The 19,700-nt window shown below is 30.5% G+C and overlaps 1 protein-coding gene across 1 annotated transcript; it reads left to right on the top strand.

The window, feature by feature from the left end:
* The first annotated feature begins 2,907 nt into the window (after positions 1-2,907).
* Tgt (tRNA-guanine transglycosylase) lies at positions 2,908-19,684 on the top strand. Its single transcript, XM_076497729.1, has 8 exons — positions 2,908-3,150; positions 5,549-5,617; positions 5,877-6,094; positions 12,095-12,210; positions 14,518-14,656; positions 15,023-15,098; positions 15,822-16,016; positions 18,675-19,684. Exons 1-8 carry the CDS (start codon positions 2,911-2,913, stop codon positions 18,822-18,824), a joined length of 1,203 nt encoding a protein of 400 aa, XP_076353844.1. The 5' UTR covers positions 2,908-2,910; the 3' UTR covers positions 18,825-19,684.
* Positions 19,685-19,700: the final 16 nt, after the last annotated feature.

The raw sequence follows: 19,700 nt of genomic DNA, 5'->3' as shown, positions 1-19,700 counted from the left end.
TAGTCTTACACTGCTAAATTAGGGACGGCTAGCGCAGATAGCCCTCGAGTAACTTTACGCGAAATTCAAAAACAAACAAATAAACTTAAAGTTAATTAACTATTACTTTATTATCTGTGCAGGGTGTTTCAAAGCTGAAAATTGTGAATGGCCCAAACTGAAATTGCTTATTTTTGCTCATTTAAATCCTTCTTCAATAGGCCTAGTGCCTGCTAAGTTTTAGCACTATTGGAATTTTATCACCAATTGATAGAGTAAAACAGTCTTCACGATCTTTGACTAATTATTCTATTATTATTGTTTGCAAAATACGATCTACAACCTAGTAACCCACATATGCGGTCTTATTAAAAAGTAAACAAACAAGTATTAGGAAAATAAATTATTGCTAAATATAAAATTGGCTGGCTACTGAAGTTGAAAAAGGAACAATATAACATAAGGATGGAAGTGGGCATATCACTTTGTCAGGTTTTATTTATGTGTATGAGCAAGATTCTTTACAGTAGCTGACTGTGATTTGTTGGCGATAAATGTCAAAAATAAACGGACAGCACGCAATCCATTTGTTTTAAAATATTATATTCAAAACAAGCTAAACATATGTAAAAATGTTCGTTACATTGTTATTCACCTCATTTTTGTTGTCCAGAGCTTTAGATGATTGTCTCTTTTCGTCAAGAGTTCACACAGGCTGGTTCAATTACTTCGTAATAATAAAGGAAAGGGTATATCAGAGGAGATAAGTGATAAGAACAAGGTATTGACAGAGAGAAAATGACTATAACTTCATTCTATCAGTGATACTACCGGAACTTAATTGTAAGGATGAATTTAAAAATAGGTTACGAGGACTAAATTCCAGTCTTAAGTTAATATGTATAGACTAGTAAATTCTGATTAAGAAGTTATAACACAGGATCGCCAACAAAAGTTGTAATTTTTCAAACGAGACCCAGAATTTGAGCGTTTACTTGAATATGTATATATGCATGTAGACTGTTTGGAATTTATAGCAAATGGATGATTTTTAGACAGAGGATTTAAATACAAACAGGGTAAAAGCTGACTTGTTTCCAAAGGTTAGCAACTCAGCTATAAAAGCAACTTGAAACTGGAAGTAAGTATTGGTGAGAGCCAGGATAAATTAAACTTAAATATAATATACAGAAAAGTATTCTGTAACAACAACTTACTGAGATGGTTTTAAGGCTAGGTTAAATTGGCACTACCGTGATGTTAGAAGTTTAAAAATAAATGAATTAAAAGCATTAGGATGAAAGATTTTAATGTAATTGGAATAACTGAAACTTACTAAAATGTAAATAATTTTGTTGATAGAAAATTATTTAACACATAAAGTTATGAGTTTATAAAGATAAGATTACTATAAACAAAAGTGCTAGCTTTATACGTAAAATACATCATATTAAGAATTTCAAATAAGACTGAATCTTTGTGGGTTTCTGTTAGTGGATACAGGGGGAAGATTTCAGTTGGAATTTATGATAAACAACCAAATGAAACAGATAAAAGTAATGAAAAATCCTACAGTGATCTTACGATTTAAGCTGTTGATGAGGTCATGACTATGAGAGATCTTAATTTCAAGCGTATAGAACAGAAAATGCCGAGTCAAACAATAAGGGAGAAATATTTTTATAAATTGTTCAGGATGCTTTTCTTCACTAATTAAGTCATAGGACCTGTTATAATCGATGTTATTTTATATCTATCATTTACTGTTAACTTATAATTTAAACATTATTGATACGATGGTGATTGGTTAATATCTTGTTGCGAGTGATCATTGATCAGTTAGGTTTAATGTTTTACTGCATGTGGAGATCACGAATAATAGTATTTTGCTCACAAACCCCACTTTTCAGCCTTATAAAAATAGCTCGAAAGTTGGCAGTGAATGTTGTTGACTAAATGTCTTCTCTCTTTTCTATCGTCTAAAAATTAAGGATGGCAAGGATGGCAAGTGCAGATAGTCCTCAAATAACTATGATCAAAATTTAACAACTAACTAATGATCAAGATGTAAATTCAAAAGCATCCGTAAAACGAAGAATCTGGAAATTTAATGCAACGAATAAATTAAAGACAGCAAAGAAATAAGCAAGTACAAATGAAGAAAATAAACCAAATCTTTACTCACAATATTTGTTGTTTTTTTAATAACTGGTTGGTTTACAATTTTCCCATAATCATTACGCGTTGTTGCAGTTTAGAGCTGTCTTCAAAATGTCCACAAAATACAAAGAAAACAGACAATATATATATACATACACATAAAAAAGACAAAACATTCCAATTTACAACTGCAAATTATATAAAATGTTAAAAGTGCAGTATACCAGAATCCAATGGTGCATACATCTCGTTACTCCAAGTGATGTTCAATATGACGTGAATCTATAATTCGTATCAATTTGCACAAGTATTATACTTGCACATTGAAAGTGACTCGCTTCTCCTCAGGGAAATCAAACATAAGGCCACAAATTCTATAGATTTGCATATGCAAGCTTTGCTTGACAAAAGGGTTGGTTTGTTTAGTTTATTTTGAATTTCGCACAAAGCTACACGAGGGCTGTCCCTAATTTAGCAATGTAAGACAAGAGGGAAGGCAACTAGTCATCATTACCCACCGCCAAATATTGCGCTACTCTTTTACCAACGAATAGTGGGATTAACCGAAATATTATAACGCCCCCACGGCTGAAATGGCGAGCATGTTTGGCGCGACAGGGATGCGAATCCGCGACCCTCGGATTACGAGTCGCACGCCTCAACCTACCTGGCCATGCCGGGCACAATTAACTTTAAGAAATGAAAAAAATGCATATATAGTTGAATAACTTCAAAATAATTTTGAGATATTAGCCGTTGGGTGGCGTAAGAATGTTTAGAGTTAAAATGTCGGCTACCGGTAAACACGCGTTAAATTTTAAGATAATAGCAGAATGTAGTATATCTAAAGCAAGGACAGCTATTCTCAGTTTGCCGCATGCAGATATTGAAACACCCGTATTTATGCCGGTAGGAACTCAAGGCACCCTGAAAGGCCTCCTTCCAGATCAGTTGGAAAAGCTAAATTGTCATTTAATTTTGGGGAATACATATCATTTAGGAATGAGACCAGTAAGTTGTGAAACTTCTAATACATAGTGTTATGTGTGTACTCTAATTTTTTGTTTTATTTATTGAAATTTTATTCTCCTTTGTGGTTTAAAAATGAACGTAGTTGTACGCACTTGGTAGTATTTAGTTGGCATTAATAATACATTCGATAAGTAGAGAGTATCTAGTTTATCATTAAAAAATATTAAAGCAGAAAACATTTTTTTTAAAAAATTGACAGATACCGCCTTCCATAAGAGGTCTCCTATAAAACCAAGTATAATTTGAAAATTATTTTTAAAAAACTATGTTTAGCAAAAACAGTCGGTTGAAATTGGTACTAATAATTATTATAATTTGTAATTCTTTCAGCAGTCTAAGGAGTTATTGTTCCCAATGTGACTTCTTTTCATTATTAATAATCTTATCTTTATTATTTCAGTTTGTTTATTTGATACATTAGTGTCACAAGTCATGAAAATAATAAACTAAACAAATTTCAGTGTAATTACTCCACTCCATACACAGATAGCTATTTTCTTTTTGAAGTTGTGCTGTATTCTTGACAGTCTTGCACACCACCAGCCTTGCAAAAACTCTTACTTAAAATTCATGTGAAAACATTAATTTTTGCTACTAAATAATGATGTATCAGGCAGCTAAACCCTCCATCAACATGAATGCTACATGCAAGTCTTTCCTTTGCATATGAGTGCAAAAATCTTCATTCTTTTCATTGGCACAGTTGCAGTGGCATAGGAGGGGGGGCCAAAGGGGTAACCAGAAACCTCTTCTCCCAATCAAGTCACACATTTCGCCTAAATGTAAAAATGATGCTTGGTACTTCACAATCTTCAAGTGGAATTTTGATACATATTACTGTATCCTACTTCTATATATGTTTTTCCTCTCGTATTTCCTACTCTCAAAAGGATATGAACTCTCATTTTCAGTTGTTGGTGAAGAGGTGCTGAGCACAGAAAGTTTCTACTAGTACCTTTCTCCCATATCTGGTTTTGACTTGTTAGCTGATATTTGAGCACATATGGTACAATTTGAATGGGCCTTAACCTCGTCACACTTGTTGACCATTTAACAGAGTGTGTGTACAATTACTTGAACTGTCTTTGCATTGCAGTTCAGTTCTTTTACATCTTCTCTTTCATGTACAAGAACAAAGATACACCATTGATGAGATGATGTACATGGAGTTCTTGCCATTACACATCACACCCCATAAACATTTTTAAAAGAAGATTTATCTAGCTAATTGCTCTGGTTCCCCCATCATTTTGGTGTGGCATGTTAACTAATTTGCTTTAGGATATTATTATTAATTTTTGAAGTTAACATGTTCTTTACCTGATAATGTATTTCTGATAAATTCTAACCATGTTCTTATCTGTCCTCCCCACTTTCCAGATACACATTTTTTTATTGCCTTGTTGAAGAATGATAATTCATGAACTTGAATGTGGAAGGAGTCCATATAAAGCAAGGTGTTTCACACTTCTGTGGGTGAAAGATTTCAATGCAGGGATATAATATAGGTAAGAGTGCAAATTCATGTAAATGTTAGGTGGGAGATTTCACAAAGCTGATGGCGTGCAAGTTTTATGCAAATGGTATGATATCAAGAGGAAGATACGTTTTCTGTGTACAGAGATGAGAATCTATTATAAATACATTTCCAATTAAGGAAAATGTTAAAATTGGTGCTTTGGAATAGTATTTTTATTTTGATTAAAGTTCATTCAGCTCAGTTGATTAGTGTTGAAGTCATGAAAATAGTGAATTAATCAAAATTAGTATTTATGATTAATATTATTTTTCCTTATTTCAGTTATCAAATAATCAAAATATTATGATTTCCAAGGAGAGAAAGAAATAGTATTACATTTACTTGAGGGAAAGTTACTAGAAAGATTACACTCCATGATATAAACTTGTATTTCCTCATGAATTGTTTTTTTATTTAGTACGTGCACTATGTTCACTTTCATTGGTCATAACTAAAGAAATACAGATAGACCATGCACACCCAACTGGGAAAACCAACTAAAAAGATGAAATTCCTCAAGAAAAGTTAAATTCCTTAAGAGTGCAGCAATGTGATATTTTGATCCCTGATCTCTAGTTATTATTTTTCTTAGTTACTTCATATCTGTACAGCTTTGAGCCACTATAACTGGTTAAGGTGAAAGCTATGGATTTGATTTCCATAGCCATCAATCCTACTTGCCCTTTCAGCTGTGAGAGATTTATATTTCTTTTTGAGTTAGGGAAAGCTACTAAGGCTGTATGATAATTCTTAATTTTGATATGCTAACCAGAGGGAAGGCAACTGGCTAACAGAACCCTTCTTGAATTTTTAGAGTACAGCTTTTAAGTAATTTGATGTTATGTCTTATCTTTGCAGGGTTCTGAAGTTTTGGAGAAGGCTGGAGGTTTACATAACTTTATGAATTGGAAAAAAGCTCTCCTCACAGTTTGTGTTATTTTTCATTATTTGTATATATGATTTTTTAAAACTTCTGTATTGGTATAATAATTGTTCCATTATAACTTCTTAAAAATGTTTTATATTGAACTTTTGATAATGCTACAGATGAATTAGCCTTGCTTTTGATTTCCATAACCATTAGCTTCTCTTACACGCTACTATTTATAAGATTTAAGAAATTGCAAAAGAAATACGATTGCTAGATTGTTTATTTTCAGTTGTTTTTTATTATTACATTCTTTAGGACAGTGGAGGTTTTCAAATGGTGTCTCTACTGGAATTATCTGAGGTTAATGAAGAAGGTGTAAAGTTTATATCACCTTATGATGAACGTGAAATTCTCCTCTCACCTGAAAAGTCAATTGAGATACAAAATGCTATTGGTGCAGATATTATCATGCAACTGGATGATGTTGTTAGTAGTACGGTGTCTGGACCACGTGTGGAAGAAGCCATGCATAGGTTAGGAATACTTTTATTGTTACATTTATGGCAAGAGTAAAGTAAAGCCAAGAAATAATAAGACACAGTATGTATATCACTTCTTTATTCTAATACAATTTCCTGTGCATGAAGTCTGATAGTGAAGTAGTTGTGAATATCAAAACACCAATCCATTTTTTTTTTATAGTGATAACATTAAATAGATAAATAAAATTATAATTATGTACATATTAACATACTCTACTACACATGCTTAAGTATTTATTAATTACAGTTATTGTTGGGAATGTTTGATATGATCTGTCATCAGGTATATTTTTTTCTTTTTTGCAAAGCTTTTTAAATGGTTCAAAATAGTGAAGTTACTGACTGTTGAGGTTAGTTTGTTCATATTATGTTTTGAAAAATTGTGGTTAGAAAATATCTTTTTGCTTTTGAGCAGTCTAACTTTAGAAGATATATTAATGGTAACTTCATCTTTCTTTTGTTTATTTTCTGACACATAAAATTATGTTAAGAATTCCTGAAGTACTGTAACACTAAATATAAACTTTACGTTTCAGTATATCAAACTTCAGTATGTAATTACGACAGATTTAAAATTGTCAGGCATCATTGTGACTTTTGCAGGATTATATACTTGCTTTGATAGTTTTGCTTCTTTATAATTTATGCTAAATGTTGAAGATGGTGGCTACTGCCACAGTTTTAATAATTGATGTCTAGATAACCAATAGTAATTGTATTACCATTGTAGTCAAACGTTTATAATATGCTAAAAAAAGTTTATTCATATCTTGGACAGAATTTGTAAATAATACACGTTTTCAATCTGTTTTAATGGTAAGTAATCATCTATAAATGTTTGTGTTTGAAAAAAAAAAAGCCATTTGCATTTGTAAGTATAAATAAATATCACTTCCAGAACTTTGTAATAATCAGTACGTAGAGAGCCTGGTGTGTTGTATCCGAGTTCTTTCTATTAAAATTAGTCCACTAATGTACTAGAATGCTCTTAATTGTGTAGGTTTTGCTGATGTTATGCTTGGTTAGTTTTATTTCTTTGTTATATGAATATAGAAGTCTTTATTTTTGTTGTTCCATGTGGTTTATATCCCATTATTATTATTCCAGTTTATTCTCTGGTCATCTTTGGCATGATGGGTGGTGCAGATCCTTATTACTGTTTTCCTTTATTCTAATTTTTGTCAGCCTTTTTGTTTCATTAGTGTGTTAGAGTTTTCATTCACAAGGGATGTTGTAAATGGTGTTTTTGCTTTCCGCTGGAAACATATTTTTTTTTTTAATGTACTACCTGTGATTGTATCGTGGTGGTATTTTAAAAGACTGTTTATGGACCCACAAAATTGGGATATCAATGCCTGGATAATGATATACAAGTTAGTTGAGAAAAAAAATGTTGTTGTTAAATGAGAGAGAATGATGCAGTGGTAAAAATTTGAAGAAAATATGTTACTTCTTTTAGTACTTAAACATTTAATTTTATTATGTTTTCTCCAAAGACAACCCTGCTATATATATATAAAACCAAGATGAAGCAAGTGGGTTTCAAGGCCATATTACATCTACACACTGTGTAATTATTTAAAAAAAGGTGATTATTCTAATTAATTCCATTAGTTTACTATAAAGTTTAGCTATATATATTTGTTTTATTTTACCCAGAAAATTTCATTTCACTCAGTTTTTTGGAATAAAAGTTGTGTGATTGAGAATGTAGAACCAATCAATAGAGAACATTATAAAATCACAAGTTGATAGTTTAAAAATTAATGATTATTATAAAGCTGTATGTAAACATAATGGTTTGAAAATCAAACTTGAATTTCATGAGTGTATAATAATGAATTTGTAGAGACTGTTTAAAGATTGCATTTACAAGCCAATGATAATGATACTTTTTGTTTGTAAATTCAGAAATAAATCTAATTTTCAAATTTCCAGGCCTTATAAATGATGCACTAACTCATTATTTCCAATTGGTAAGAATTCATCAGTGATTTCAACTTTCACTGGTGAAAAAAGAAACTGAAAATTTTAACAAGTTTTATTAATATGTTAGCATTAAACTGAAACCCTGAATTAAGCTCTTCTTTTAAAACAAACAAATATAAAGTAGTATCGAGCTAGAAGGCTGTGTGTAGATGTACAATGGCCTTGAAACCCACTTACTTCATCTTGATGGTTTTTTTTATATATATAAATAGCAAGGTTGTCTTTGGAGAAAATATGTAATAAAATCAAATGTTTCAAGTTCTAAAAAAAGTAACATATTTTCTTCAAATTTTTACCACTGCATCATTCTCTCTCACTTAAGAACACTTTTTCGTTTCAACTGACTGTATATCATTACCCAGGCATTGATATCCCATTGGTTAATGTGCTACTTAATTACTTCTAATTGTAATAATGTGATATGTTTTAAATAAAAGTATTATTACCATTATCAGCTATAGTAAAATATTTTAACTGATTATCAGTTTATTTAATTTACATGAGTCTAGTGGGAAATTACTACATTTTAAAACACAAATTAAATGGCAATATTTTGGTCATCCCAGCATTTGTAACTTGCCAAGTACAGAATGATTATATTATCTTTATAAATAAATTGCTCCAGAGACTGGCTTTGGACAAAATGTTTTCCTTGCAAAATGTGCAAATGGTGACCACAAATGGAAGAATTTATTGTCTTATGGTTAGATTGTTGAAAATTATAGAAAGCAACATCGTCTGTTAATCATTATGTTATGTGGTCTCCATTACATAAATAACATGGTTCTCTGCTATCCAATCAGTACTTGGCAATTCTGTGTGTTGTCAGTAGGAAGTTCTTTTACCTTCATGAAATTGATATTCAACAAGGCCACAAAAACTGCCCTCAAAGTAATTTCTACTTGGAATTGAGTAACAGTGAATACCTTATGTTAACCATGATAAATACTCGTATTTCTTGATTGACAAAGATAGCTGATCACTTCAGACCCTCAACAGCAAATAACACAAAAAAAGTCAGTCACCAAATTTGACTTGCATGATTACTGGAAAATATATCTGAATTCAGATAAACTTTTATACAAGTATACTACATTTTGTTAGTATCTTCCTAGTAAACTGACCATAAACATACACTCATCCTCTTGCACACTATAATGGTTATCTCAGAGGCTTATACCAACTTGAACTTGTATACATGTACTTGCTGGGATGAGATAGGCCTATTTCACGAGCTGTTGCAGTTACTAATGTAAGCTTGTAAGAGTTAGGAAGTTCTTTTCCTTGAATATACTCATTTGGAATAATTGTTTTTCTATATAATGGAAGGATTGTGGGATATCACACAAGGATCTTGTTCTAACAGTGAAGTGAGATATCCTTATAATTCTGTTTCAGTCCTGGTTTTGCTTTGGTCTTGTCTTCATTTGATGTAGAAGCTCTCCACTCCAGCACCCAGTGAATACAGAATCTAGCCAATTGAAAATTTTCTATTATTTATATAAATAAAGATCTTGTTTATTTGTACAGTAGTGTACAATTGCTGTCCATATTTAAAATTTATTACTCTGTATAATATTTCTGGGACCCACATTTTACAAATACTTTATTTTATCCATTGTGCTTAAACACTTCATACACACAGATAGAGTTAAAATGTGTTTTCAGACCTGTTACTAACACTACAAAACATTTTCAGAGCTAAAGCTTGTTATACAGATATCAGTGGCTTTTGCCAGTTCTGTGATAAGATTCAATTGGTACATAAAAAGTAATAAATAACTCTAGGTTCACAGACAATCCAAATGTACAACATGCATGTACAAGTGTCCTCTAAGTTTAAGATCAGAGGCAATGCAGAGAATAAATGATAATATAAATGCAATAATTGTGATTCTTCAAAAACAAAATGTAAAGAACAGGTTAAAAAAGTCTAGAACCTTTATATATGTATGATTTTCACACAGTTTTGTGATTTGTTCAGTTGTTAAAAAATTGAATGTTGTACAAGTTACTGGATCAAACAATTTTTATATTTAAGCAAAACATGTATTGGTTACATATGAGCAATGTGACTTGTCCTCAGGCATTATTTACTTCATACTTGAATACACCACAGTTTAATCACATGTGCTGTCTGGTTAACAGTCTCATTGCATCAAGAAACTTCAATGAAGCATTTGTATCTAGAAGGGTTACATGTCTTAGCTGTGAATGTAATTACCCATGACATCTGGATATAGCAAATATAGTGTAGTTGGCATCTTATTATATACTATTCTTTATTCTAACTCGGAAGTTATTACTGACACCAAATCTATAATATATATAATATACTAGTATAATATAGTGTAGTTGGCATCTTATTATATACTATTCTTTATTCTAACTCGGAAGTTATTACTGACACCAAATCTACAATATATATAATATACTAGTATAATATAGTGTAGTTGGCATCTTATTATGTACTATTCTTTATTCTAACTCGGAAGTTATTACTGACACCAAATCTATAATATATATAATATACTAGTATAATATAGTGTAGTTGGCATCTTATTATATACTATTCTTTATTCTAACTCGGAAGTTATTACTGACACCAAATCTATAATATATATAATATACTAGTATAATATAGTGTAGTTGGCATCTTATTATATACTATTCTTTATTCTAACTCGAAAGTTATTACTGACACCAAATCTATAATATATATAATATACTAGTATAATATAGTGTAGTTGGCATCTTATTATATACTATTCTTTATTCTAACTCGGAAGTTATTACTGACACCAAATCTATAATATATATAATATACTAGTATATAAAACAGTAATAGTTAACCTACATACTTAATACTATTGTGAAAAGTAGTTTACAATTACAAATAAATATGAAAAATATTTCACTGACTTAATCTGGTTCACACTAAAAAAGCCCTTGTTCAGCAGTTTGCTAATAAAAGTAACAATATTATGTATATTATCCCTGGCTTGAAGATTCCTTACATTTCCATGACACTGAATATAATAGTGTGGTTGACATTTGTTTGTACACTTTTCTGTACTTTTACCCAGAAGTTTTTATTAGTATTTAAGTTAAGAGCATCTTATATTAGTGTGTATGTACATGTTGATACAGCAGTATATAAAACATTATTAATCATTAGATTGTTTACCTAACACTGACAAAGTACATCTACAGCACATTTTATAGTTGTCTTTTTAACATTCTGCAGTCATTAATGTTTGATTATTTGTCATGTAAAGAAACATTGAGACAGATAACTGTAAAGGTACATGTGATTTCTGTGCATGTCTATTCCTGCAAAATTAAGTGCAGTAATAGTAATATTGTACTTAGCACAAATACAGTCAAATTTTGCTATTTATTGAATAAATTCAGTGATCCCGTGAGAAAGAAAGAGCATTTTGGTGAGGGTATTAATGAATGAAACTGACCTTCAAGCTTATATTAAGGTTTGCAGAAAATTTTTGAAGTTAAATTTATGTAACTGTTAAATGTTTATCAGGAAGTAACAATAGAGGACATTATATTGTTACATGAAATTGTTAAGTAGAGAAAAAAAAATGGAGAAGCATGGTGTTACAATGCTTACTCAAGTTATATAATGTGTGTTTAAACCTTCACATAGCAAAAAAGTGCAAATTATTGTGTGGAAGTAATATTTGTACTTGTGAGGTTGGGTGTTTAAAAATGATTTTGGTTACTGTTTGAAAGAACCTTGAAGTTGTTTCAATGCCTGTTGTGTTCTGATATCTGTAACTTAGACCACATTGGTTTGTTTGCAAGAATATATGTCATATATATATATATATATTTTACATTTAATTAACAAAAAAAAAGAATGGTTGTGGAATATATTATCTGCTAAACATAGCATTTTTCCTGGATTTCCTTATTAATATTTTTCAGGTTAGAAATAATTCTAGTTTGTTATCCAGCTTGTATTGATTATTTCATATTCTCTAGGACTATTCGCTGGCTGGATAGGTGTATAACAGCACACCAAAAACCCCATAAGCAAAATATTTTTCCAATTGTTCAAGGAGGACTTGATTCTGTGTTGAGAAAAAAGTGTGTAGAGGGTAAGTAGTTATGGAAGTAATTTGTAACAATTCTTAATAGTTGAATAAAAACAGTTTCAGTGGCTTTGGTAAAATGTAAATGCTCCACTTTTAATAGATTTCTAGACATTTCCTTCTCTCTCTAGTATATATAGGGTAGAGTTCTACAATTTAGTAAATCTAATATAAAACATACATGCTCTTCTGTAGGGTCTGAGGCCCAACTGTATCAAGCAAGCTCTTTCATTATCAACAATTCTATAATTACCCAGAAAAATTCTGTTAAATTACCTGCAATTGTACCAGATCATGTGTGATAAGTTTGTTTCTTCTAGTTTGTGAGAATGGAGCTCCTAGGATCTTAAGATGACCAGAAATACAAATCTGATGCTTGGTTCTAATTTATCAACCTTGCAAATCTACTGCTATATCACTATCAAGCCTAGATAACATTCTGGGTACATTTTAGCCTCTTCTTAGTAGGATAAGTACTCCTTAAACCATCCTGAGTTAATCTGTTACCAGTTTTTTTTGCTATCTATGAGATGTAGTTCAAAAACATACTGTGAATTAATATATGATAATTAGTTGCCTAAATGCAATCAGTCAAAAATGTAATTGGCAACAATCTTGATATGTTTCCAGCTTTAGCTGTATATAAGGGAATCTCAGAAATCCTAACGTTATGGTATAGCATTTTCATTATATTTGTATTCACTCGAGTGTTTCTACAATTTATGATACATCAATATGAACCCAAACACAATTTATTAATCATGAATTTCATGTGTACGCTAATTTACCCCTAACAAGGATTAAAAAACTTCTGTTAAATCCAAGTAGGCCTCATTACCTCATTACTTAATTTTCATAACGTAGGCATATATAAGAGAAAACACTCAGAGGAAGAAAGGGACACAGAGCTGGGTAACCACAGTACTTTGAAGTTAAAATACCCACAGGTTTTAAATGGCTGGTTATAGTGTGTGAAGTATGAAAATTGTTGAGTCAGTAGCATCGTTCAAAATATTTATCTAAAAACAGCTGGTTTGGGTTGAAAATTTTTTTATGCAGAGGAGCAACATTTCGATCTTCTTCAGTCATCATCAGGTTCATAAATGAAACTCGTCCACTCTTCTTGGGTGAATGTTTATATCAATTAAGAAGGTTGAAACATTGACACTCCTCTACATAAAAAACTTTCTCAACCCAAACCAGTTGTTTTTAGATATATATTTCTCTACAAGTGGGTTTTCTCATCATCGCTAATTATTGTTCAAAATATTATTTCAGCATAAACTTAAAATTAGGGGATGTCCCTCTCTATTCATGTATGTTTCGCAATATCAACTATCAAAATATATTTATCTGATTTAGAATCCATTACTCGTGTAATAATGACCAAGTAAAAAGTAGGCCCTTCAATATCGCTTTAGAGCTAATACAGAGCATCACTGTTGTGTATCAATCAGATTAATGGTAAAAGAAGTCTGCATGCAATCAGCCAACAAACAAGCAAGAAGATATTTGAGGCTTTTAGTTTATAATTTGGAGTTTCATTGATTACTCTAGAAAATTATTATTCATATAATTGTTTTGACTTGTTAGTAGCATAAATGAGACTCATCCACTCTTCTTGGGTGAATATTTATATCACAGTTACTGTTTAAACAGAAATACAAAAGCATCTTCAGCATGTTGGTAACAACTAGGTCATCACACATGTTGCAAATAGCAACTTTGTTTGTAATTCATTGAACTAAAAGAGAATTTGTTGTTTGACTTGCAAAATTTGAATTACTAATAACTGTAAGCACTCTGTATATGTTTTCCTATACATATCCATCAGAATCCTGAGTAAGCAACAAATGTACCCTTGATTTTAGGGATGAATTACCTTCCTTATGTACCACACTTCATTTATTGCTGTGATAAGTAAGCGTAGTATAACCACTACAGCAACAGTTTTGTGCACTGTTTTTCCTAATCAACACATTACTTTTTTGCTTTTCAGAAGACAAACTTGGAATGATCTAATGATCACCATTGTGGATGTTGGAATGTTTTTGTGGTAATAAAAGTGTAAACTGAGCATATGTAACAAAGCTAATATTTGGTCTGATATACTTTTTATAAGCTAACATTAAATACATAAAGTTCTATCCACAATGCACTACTAGGTAGTTCCATTTGACTTCTAGAGTAAAATACTTCAAAAATATTTTTTTTTATTTAACAACATTTTTTTCTCCTTATGTAATCAAAATAAAGAGAACATGAATTTTTTTACCTTGGTATAATCATGTTATTAAGTTATTTATTTTATAGAACTAATAAAACGTGATGTACCTGGTTTTGCAATTGGTGGTTTAAGTGGTGGAGAAGCAAAAGACATGTTCTGGCCAATGGTTCACATCACTACTGATTTTCTGCCCCCAAAAAAACCTCGTTATCTCATGGGTGTTGGGTAAGGATAACTTAAAAAACAAACTTTTGAGATGTAAAACTAGTAGGTTCCTGCGTGACTTAGTATTTATGTTTAAAGGGAAACTTTACAGTTGATTTATCTTATGTAATATGCACAGTATTTTTACATTCTAAACAATTAATGTATTCAAGTAATCAGAATATAAACTGTTTCTGAAATATATTTTGTTATTTTAAGAAACTTTAAGGATTTAGAAATGATACCTATTTTCTTAGTTTTCCTAACAAGCTAATAACTCAAGTAATCGTTATCCATCCATCTTAAATAGTTGTAGTAATATCTCTAGAAACAATAATGTGAATTTTATTTTATAATGAAAGTAATATAATAGTATCTTGGACTCAGTTTTGCAGTTGACCTGGTTGTCTGTTGTGCACTTGGGTGTGATATGTTTGACTGTGTATTCCCAACAAGGACAGCAGTAAGTTCATAAAAGATTGTCTTCTGTAGATTTTAAGTTTTACCATATATTAGAATATGCAATTTACCAGAGTTTTGAAGGTTTGTCTGTTTTATATAAACTTTGTTTGTTAAAAGTTGAAAATGAGGGCTGAGCATGCTTGCTCCTTTAACCATAAAAACATTATATGATGACCAATCCTACTAATAATTGATAAAAAGAGTAGTCTGATAATTATTGGTGGGGGCTGCTGGATAGCTCAAAATTAAAAGCAGTAGCAGACAACATCAGTAGCACTGTCATAAGTATAACACCGATGTTGAAAACAACCTAGCTTTTTCAAAATGTTCTTCCACAAATTTTAAGCCAACATGATAAGAACTGCTCAGTGTGTTTAGTCCAAGGGTTGCAGGTTCACATCTCTGTGACACCAAACATGCTAGCCCTTTCAGCCATGGGGGGCATTATAATGTGAATGCCAATCCAACTATTTGTTGGTAAAAGAGTAGTTCAAGAGTTGGTGGTGGGTGGTGATGACTAGCTGCCTTCCCTCTAGTATTACACTGCTAAATTAGGGATGGCTAGCACAGATAACCTTTGTGCAGCTTTGCATGAAATTCAAAATGAAAAACAAACAATATGTTTAGTTCTTTGAATGTTTTCCATTGATATTTTTAGTTTAGTCAATATTATTTGTAAAATGTTACTATGTTTAAGGCCAGAAGTTTTTTTTGTTTTTTTAAGAGATTTGGCTGTGCATTAGTGGATAGTGGTCAAATTAATTTGAAAAATCGAATATTTGCTGAAGACTTCAGACCAATTAATGAACATTGTTCCTGTTCAACATGTAAGCGATATCACAGGGCTTATCTTCATTCCATCGTCACTAAAGAAACAGTAGCCTGCCATTTACTAACAGTTCACAACATTGCTTACCAGGTAAGTGATTCTTGTTTTTTTTCTTGTATAACTGGTATAAATTATGTAGCGAATAAAGACATTATTTTGTGTTTATTCATGGGAAGAAACAGAAAAGAATGTCATGGTAAAATTTTATGATTGCTTTGAATTAAACATGTTAAATTCTGTAAAAAGCACACTCCTTTTTAAGTTATTGAATAAAGTTTCCATCTAGTTTGTGTGATCTTAACTCCTTAACCCTTGTTATCCTTTATAATCTGTTTCTATGATGATATTGTGGTATTAATGTTGCCTTTTCATGTGTAATTTATAGTAATGATATAATAATGTTACTGTTTGTGCTATTAGCTGTTGTGATGTTGAGATATAGTTGTGATATTCTTCCTTATATCTTCTAAAATGCAGTAGTAATATTTCAATTACATGTGTGGTATATTCAGGTGAACTGAACTACACCTTACAGGCCCACTTTAACTGGAGATTTAATCTATTAGGTTGAGGAATAATTCATGAGCGTTTTTAAATAATTTCATTCAAGCATTACATGCAAGACTATACAATACTTCAATGCATGAACACATTACACCCAAAACATTTATTATGATACTTTATTTCATGTAATACCTAGGTATATAGTATGCATTGTTTTAAACGAAATTGCAAGAAATTAAATGTGATAAGCAGATGGTATCGAAAATGCTCGATTTTGTCCACTTGACATTCCATTTAATGAGCTGAAAATGAAAGCAAAAATTAAAGACATATGAAAATCAAACACACCATCTATTAGAGCAAACAATTATCTACCAAATGACATGAAATATTTTGCGAAAGCGTTTCATTTATGAATATATTTTTTTAACTTGAAAAAACGCTCACAAATTATTCCTCAACCCAATAAATATCAATTATGAAGTAATGCTAGAACTCTTACTTAACTTGATGTTAAACAGTGTAATAAAGCTAGAGACAAGCTTAAAACAAAATTAATTGTCTATATTAAATGTGAAACACAACATACTTGTAAACTTGCAGTTAAGGTCTCTTGTATACACAATATATTAAGTGAATAATGAATCAAAAGCTCAATGTCTTCCTGTTGCTTTCTCAGCTATTTTAAAATGTTAGGGTGTCATCTGGTTTTTCAGAACTTAAGATTTCAAAGAAATAGTTTGTCTTTAGTCTGCTTGAAATTTAATATTTTTTTCAGACTGAAATACAGCTTAGTTACTAAGCTTTAACTTGTAGTGAAGCTCTGTGGTATCAGTATAGTTGATTGATTTTTATTTATTCAACTGTATACTTAAAACCTAAACATATTTCATATCCTCCAGGTGTGAAATTTTAAAAGGCTTAGTAATATACATCAAGCAGCAACTTGAGTACAAAGGTTGTAACTGGAAGCTATAATTGTCTTTTTTTGTTTAGTGTTCTGTGGGTTAAGAATAAGTTTAACTTATTTCTAAATAGTAATAATCTATACGCACACATAATAATGCATAACAATCACAATTTGACAAGTTTATTTTACAAAATTTTAGTCTATTAAAACACAGCCATGTTCAGTTTTATATTATTCAATGCACTCAAGAGTGCATATTTGCCATGCCATTGTAATTTATGTATTGTTAGCCAGGCATATTTGAAAGGTAAATGTATACATAAATGTATATTATGAGATGTAAGCTATTTAGTCTAAACTTTTATGTAGCATATTGTAATTTACCATCATTCTAAAATGAAAAAGTATGTTATATTTCCTAATTTTTTTTAATGGTGGTTATGAGATTGGTCAAATTGAGTGAACCAGTACAGAAAATTGTTGGTGAAAATAAAAGTATTTCCTTAAATATTAGATAAAACTGTCTAGATATTATAAGGATTTCACATGTGAAATTTAATTTTTCTGATGCATAAAAGTATTTTCTTAAATGAAACAAACTGTGCAGAAGTACAAAATATTTTAATTTGCTACCAAATATCACTTAAGCATGAATGATATTGTTATTGAATAGCTAGTGCCATTATACAATATTTACTGAATACGAATTGAGAAAACCTAAATGTAAATTTAGTTCCAATAGAAATTCCTTAATTTTAGGGTTAATGTTGCTGTCCCCTTTATACAAATGTAAGGAAAGCAACTAATCCTCTTGCACTACTGTATAACATTAAAAAAAATACTGCTGTGGATGAAAGTTGTTTCAAGTATATTAGATATTTAGGTATATTATAAAAAATAAATGCTCCTGATTTAACTTCATATGTGACTGCAGTTTCACTCTGGACTTTTGCAAGATTTTTATCACATTAAAATCAAATTATAATCAGCAAAACAAAAATATATGTATTTTGCAATTCTCAAAAACAACTGCTTGAAGATGTGTACACATGAATGCAGTGTGTATCAATGGTAATTTTTAATATCATTTATAAAAATACTGTGCTTTGGAAAACAAAAAGAAATGGATCCATTTAAGAATAGGTATTTTTAAGTATAAACAAAATATAAATACTTCAGACTGAAAAACAAACTCAGTGAAATGTTTAGGTATCTCATATTAAGTCCTAGATAATAAGTACATTTTAGGTTACTACAAGAAAGATTAAAATAGATTATTTTCTGTTGCATTTATAAGTGTATTTTGTAAGTTCCTTTTCTTATACTTTATGCAGATGAACCTCATGAAAAGTATCAGAGACAGTATTAAAAGTGACAAGTTTCCAGTCTTTGTTCAAGAGTTCATGCTAAAAATGTACCCAAAGAAGGACTATCCTAAATGGGTGACTGATGCTTTGGCTGCAGTAAACATTAACCTCCAGTAAAATGTTTTGTTAAAGTGTAAAAATAATTAAGCCATGAAACTTATTCATTTCATTAGACTGGTTAATATACCACCCTTAATGCTACAAAAGTTTTATTGGCAAGAAAATATCCATTTTTATTTTATTTTGGTGGAACATCAGGTTTAAATATGTGTGACTGTTTCCTGGAAAAAAACAAATCGTATGCTGAGGTGATTAGAATTTCACATTGTTGTTCAAGTGCTTCATAGGTAAAGTATTATTAAATCTGTAAACTTGCCTTAATCTAAATCATGACTGTAGTTATCAGGAAATGCATTCTGTTAAAACTTGGTTGTCTTAATTTTTTTTTAATTATATACCATTGGCTTTCTTTTGAAGGACAACAAAATTAATCTTTTGAGTTCAGAAAACTTGTATGTAATAAGATTATACAAAAATAGGAGCAGGAAATATACAATGTAAAATCTTGTGATATTTATGTGTAACTTATCAGTGATTGGAGGTTATAGTAGTTCTACTTTCACATTCTGAAAGGGACAGTGTATCAGTAATTTTTAAATTTATTAGAGGAACTTGTTAACTTATACAAATGTTTCCAGTTGATATTTATACAAGACCAGTTTTAGCTTTTCTAAATTACCAAACCTGTTCAACAGTGAAATTTAATGTAAAACAAGTCATTAAATAACGTGACAGTAGCACTGTTAATGATACTTAAGATATTGGAGCATAGCACTATAGGATTCCACCTTTTATTTTCTTAGCATTCTAAAGTGCAGTTGGGGGAAGGGTTAACTAAAAGAAATAATCTGGTGTATCTTTCCAGCATGAAAGAACATACATTTTTAAAGATTTTAATAAAATGTATTCCATTTCTATCAAGTTATTCAGTTA

This window comes from Tachypleus tridentatus, chromosome 4, assembly GCF_004210375.1.
Source record: "Tachypleus tridentatus isolate NWPU-2018 chromosome 4, ASM421037v1, whole genome shotgun sequence".
In the NCBI taxonomy this organism is placed as follows: Eukaryota; Metazoa; Arthropoda; class Merostomata; order Xiphosura; family Limulidae; genus Tachypleus; species Tachypleus tridentatus.
Note: the sequence above shows the minus strand (reverse complement) of the source record. Positions and strands in the feature narration are given on the sequence as shown.

Bases quoted from the DNA above. Each gene is read 5' to 3' on its own strand.
- Tgt (XM_076497729.1), top strand. From the start codon at position 2,911: ATGTTTAGAGTTAAAATGTCGGCTACCGGTAAACACGCGTTAAATTTT. The intron at 3,151-5,548 runs GTAAGTTGTGAA...TTATCTTTGCAG, and splicing joins ATCATTTAGGAATGAGACCA to GGTTCTGAAGTTTTGGAGAA. The intron at 5,618-5,876 runs GTTTGTGTTATT...TACATTCTTTAG, and splicing joins GGAAAAAAGCTCTCCTCACA to GACAGTGGAGGTTTTCAAAT.